Genomic DNA, 4655 nt, shown 5'->3' on the forward strand with positions numbered 1-4655 from the left:
GTCTGTGGCTCAAGTGGCTGGGGCGCCAGCCACATACACCTAAGGTGGCGGGTTTGAATCCAGCCCTGGCCCGCCAAACAACGATGACGGCTGCCACCAAAAGGTGGCCGGGCGCCTGTGGTCCCAGCTGCTCAGGAGGCTGAGGCAGAAGACTCGCTTGAGCCCAGGAGTTGGAGGTTGCTGTGAGCTTTGATGCCACAGCACTCTACCCAAGGGGATAGCTTGAGGCTCTGTCTCAAAAAAAAAAAAAAAAAAAAAGAGCTGGGCCCTGTGACTGGGCTCCCCTCCCCCAGCTGGCTCAGATGAATAGCAGTCTCTGGGGACTTGGGACCCTCTTACCTCCAACCCTGCTCACTTCCCCACATCCTGCCCTCTCCTTGATCCCCAAGAAGTCTGGGTCTCCCTAGGGGCCAGCACAGCCAACACAGCAACTTGGTGTGAGTTAGTAAAAGATGCTCTCTCAGAACATATGCAGTTGCGTTAGCCCATAGGTTTCATTTAGCTCATTCACCCCTTGCCCAGGTGCCCTAGTACAGTGAACAACCAGCCCAACCGTACACTGTGGCCCTGTCTGTCTTCCTGCCTCCCTCCCCTCAGCTGCAGGCTCCCTGTGACCATAGGTTTCTGCACTTCTAGAAGCTTCCATACTTTTCTTGCCCTCAAGCTGGACCTATTTCCAAACTGGACAGATGTGAGGTGCTGAGAGCAGTGGCAAAGAGAAGGCAAAGGGTCCCCTCTGTTCCTTTTCACTGTACCCTTGGTCAAGAAGCAAGGAGTGTGGCTCAGCGCCTATAGCTCAACTGGCTAAGGCGCCAGCCACATACACCTAAGGTGGCAGGTTCGAATCCCCAGCCCGGGCCCGCCAAACAACAATGATGGCTGCAACCAGAAAAATGACCGGGTGCTGTGGCGGGCGCCTATAGTCCCAGCTACTTGGGAGGCAGAGGCAGGAGACTCGCTTGAGCCCAGGAGTTGGAGGTTGCTGTGAGCTGTGATGCCATGGCACTCTACCCAGGGGGACAGCTTGAGGCTCTGTCTCAAAAAAAAAAAAAAAAAAAAAGAAGCAAGGAGTGCACTGCTTAAGGGTCCTGCTCTGGGTACCAATCTGGCCTCTGCCAGTGTGACACCAGTGTGACACCAGAGATAGTTACTTCACTTCACCTCTCTGTGCCTGTTTCCTCACCTGTGAAATGGAAGTAGCCCCCTTCTTGGAGGTGTGATGAAAGTTAAATAAATTCATATGTGTAAAGGCAGACATGTGCCTGGCTCATCCAGGGCCTGGTAAATTGGACTTTCTCTTCCACAACCAGCCCCCACCAAGCCAGAGGTGCTCAGCACACAAAGCCCTTTTCCAGGTGGGCAGAGGAGGTGGAGATAGGTTATCATCATCCTGACTCTAGGGATCAGAAAGGTGAAGTGATCAGCCCAAAGCCAGAGCAGGTCAGCACCCGAGGCCTCAATACCCCAGCCCCGCCAGGTGCATGTGACCCCGGACTCGCCACATGGCCCAAGAGTTGCTGCCTACTCAGCTGCTTGGCCTGAAGTTCCAAACCTGCAATAACTTTGGGACAAAACCCAAGCAATGCCCAGTGGGGGTACTTTTGCTGGGACACAGACTCAAGGCTGAGCTGGCTCCACCACCAGCCCTAAGCTTCTGAGGCCAGAAGTTCTTGAACTTAGGGAAGAAATGCCAAGCAGGAGGTTGAGGGTTCAGTGTCTCCTTTCAGTAAGGGGAAAAGTAGTCTGGACATGTCTTTTTGTTTCCTTTGGCCTGAGTTGTAGGCAGGGGTTGCTCCCTGAACTCAAATCCAGAGAGCCCCAGAGGTAGAACAGTGTAGTGGGAAGTGCCCTGGTCATAGAGAAAACTACTCCCAGCTCCATTGCTTAAGATCTGATTGATTTTAGGAAAGTTATTTAACTTCTCTGAGCCTTAGTTTGCTCATCTGCAAAATGGGACAGAGAAAAGCTACAGGTCTTACAGAGTTGTGAGAATTAAGTGACATAAATGCATATAAAACTTAGCAGAGTGACTAGCCCAGAGAAGTCCACAACCTTGGCAGCCCTCTCCTTCACCCCCAGAAGAGATCGGTTTCATCTGAGGGGAAACTGAGGCACAAATAAGGCAAGGCTCTGAGCAAGTGCTCTGGGGAGGCTGCCATGAGGTTCCCAGGAAATCTTAGACTCCTAGTAGAGGTGGCCACTGCTCCGCAGGTCTGTAGAACTCTCCACTCCCAACCCACACCCTCAAGACACTTCCTTAGATGTATTTGGACTCAGTCACTTACACGCACACCACATACACTCATGCACCACCCACTTACCCAAGGGAACAACACCCAAAGTGACCCCTAACACATCCAGTTGAACCATACCCATCCTGATCTCCCCAGAGTCCAGCACTCCCCACTCTCTCTCTTCTTCTGGGCTGAAGAAGCGACCTGCCTGGCTAGAACACCCCACACTTCATACTTCCCCGGCCCCCATGCTTTCCCTCATCTCTAACTCCTGACCCCGATGTGGCATCATTCCATCCCCCAATCTGCATGTCCCATAAAGCACAAGCCAGAGGCCCAGCAGACAGACAGGTCATAAACTCCTGCCCATGGCAGCCATGGGGTGTAGTTTGCAGGTGGGGAGTAACATCAGGGAAGAAAGCCAGACTAAGCACCTGGGGTACCCCATCCCTGGCCCCTGGGACCATCTCCACTATCCACCCAATCTCTCCCAGGGAGCCTGGGCAGATACTCAAGCCAGTCTCCTCCCTACCCCCCACCCCTCTACTACCCGCCAACCCAGGACCATCAGCACCCCCCTTCCCGCTTGCTCGGCCCTGCCCTGAGTGATGGTCCATCTATTATGCATGCTGCCTTCCTGCTCCTTTCCATTTCACGAGTATTCCCCACCCCTGCACTACCCCACATCCCCCTCCACCACCCCCCTTAAGGGCTTTTAACCAAGTACATTAGGCAGGGCCAGATGCCAGTCTGACAGATGTCCATAATGGCAGCCTCCGGTTCCCTCCTTCCTCCCTCTGCCCAGCCCAATCTACCTCCCACCACTCCCAGCTGCCAAAACTTCCCAGGCCTCAGTTGTACCCCTCCTCTGAGTCTCTCCTCTATACCTTCCAATTCTGCCAAGCCTTCGCCATGCAGCCCTTTGCTGCCCTGTTGCCCTGGCTAACTTTCAGATTTAAGCTCCTGGAGAGGCCAGGCATGCTGAATGACTATTCCATCTGGGTGATTATTATTCACATGATATTAATTAATTATTAATTGCAATTAATCTCCTTCATTCCTAACCTTCCTCTGGGAGGCAGGAGGGACCTGGCAGCATGAAAGAGCCAGTGGGCAGGTAGAGCTGACATTTGTGGGTGAGCTTGGGCCCTCAAACTGTTTTCCAAGGCCCCACCTTCTGCTAGGACATGAAGTAGAACAAGCCTGTCTGTGCACTGTGGGAAACTGAGGCAGGAGCAAGCACTAAGCTGTTCCAGCAAAGCCTGCCTAGGGGAGCTGCAGTGAGAACTTGGGAACCATGGTTCCAGACTGGGCTCTCAGCTGATTCTCCCTGTCCCCCACTGTCCCATTTTGAGCAGAAACACTAAGCTTTGGCCAGAGGGGAGTGGGCATTGGTGGAAGGCTAACTCAATGCACAGACCTGGGCATTATAGGGTCCCTGAACCCTGTAACAGGTGATCCCATGATGATGGGAGGGGGCTCGAGAGCTAGGCAGGCCCAGTGCTCCCCGATAGCGGGTGTCAGCACCCACCTGAAGCCCATTGTACAGAAGGGAAAGCTGCTTCACCATGGATGCCAGCTGGTGAGGGGGTGCCCAAACCCTGCCTACTCCGGGTTCTCCCTTGGGCTCTGAGACCTGCTTTAACCTCGTGGCCTTACCACCCAGTCCCACTCACCAGGCCCCCTGGTGGCTCCTGGCGGACCCTGGTGTCCAGCTGCTGCTTCCGGACCTCTCCCCCGGAGCTCTCCCTTATCAGTCGGCTGGGTTCTGTGACCTCGGGGGCTTCTGGACCCCCCACCTGGGGTGAGCCCCTCCATTGCAGAGCTCCAGCAGGACCCTGGGCCCCAAGACCTAGGGAGACAAGGCCATAGCTGCAGGCAGATGCCCACCATGAGGCAGGAGACTTGGAAAAGGGTGGGCACGCCTAGTCCTCACTCTGGTGTGGCCCCGAAGCCCTGGGGCGATCTGGGTGGGAAGATCTGGCTGCCCTGAAGAGGGAACCACCCTACGGGGAGGGGGCCAGAGCTTCACTCCTGCCCGACTGTCACGACTGCCCCCCCCAAACCCGCAGAGACCTGCAGAGTCCGCTGGCAGGCTGCAGGGGGATGGACGTGGTGGGGCCGGCCAGAAGGGGACAGGTGGGTGGACGCACCTTCCCACCTCCCCCGCTCCCCTACCCTCCCGCGCTCTGGACCGGCTGTCACCCCGAGCACTGCAGGAAAATGTGGCTGCAGCAGAAACCGCCGCAAAACCCGGGCGGGGGCAGGAGGGGGCCCCGGGGCAGGGGCCGGGCCGGGTGGGGGTCACTCACCGGGTGGGGGCAGCAGCGGCAGTAGCAGCGGCAGAGCCGCGAACGCCCAACGCCTCAGCAGCCTCATGGCTCGCTCATATCCTCCCGGTCCGGGGGCTGCGGCTATGAG

General features: G+C 56.2%; 1 protein-coding gene across 4 annotated transcripts in view; it reads right to left on the reverse strand.

Annotated features, from left to right (window-relative positions):
* Positions 1 to 4635, reverse strand: part of ADAM11 (ADAM metallopeptidase domain 11) — a 21326-nt gene extending 16691 nt beyond the window's left edge. The window contains exons 1-2 of one of the 4 annotated variants that reach the window (XM_023511154.1): positions 4547 to 4635; positions 3911 to 4086 (exon numbers count right to left, since the gene is read on the reverse strand). Coding sequence is in view for 2 of the 4 variants with exons in the window: in XM_003786265.2 (XP_003786313.1) it covers positions 3911 to 4086; positions 4547 to 4613 (243 nt within the window). In the remaining 2 variants the exon portion in view is untranslated. Of the gene's footprint in view, positions 1 to 3910; positions 4087 to 4310; positions 4473 to 4546 lie in introns of those variants that run through there. The other 3 variants (XM_003786265.2, XM_023511155.1, XM_012802985.1) reach the window with 3 other exon arrangements.
* Between the last annotated feature and the right edge of the window lie 20 nt (positions 4636 to 4655).

Source organism: Otolemur garnettii, unplaced genomic scaffold (genome assembly GCF_000181295.1).
Source record: "Otolemur garnettii isolate 467f Iridium unplaced genomic scaffold, OtoGar3 scaffold00018, whole genome shotgun sequence".
Lineage (NCBI taxonomy): Eukaryota > Metazoa > Chordata > Mammalia > Primates > Galagidae > Otolemur > Otolemur garnettii.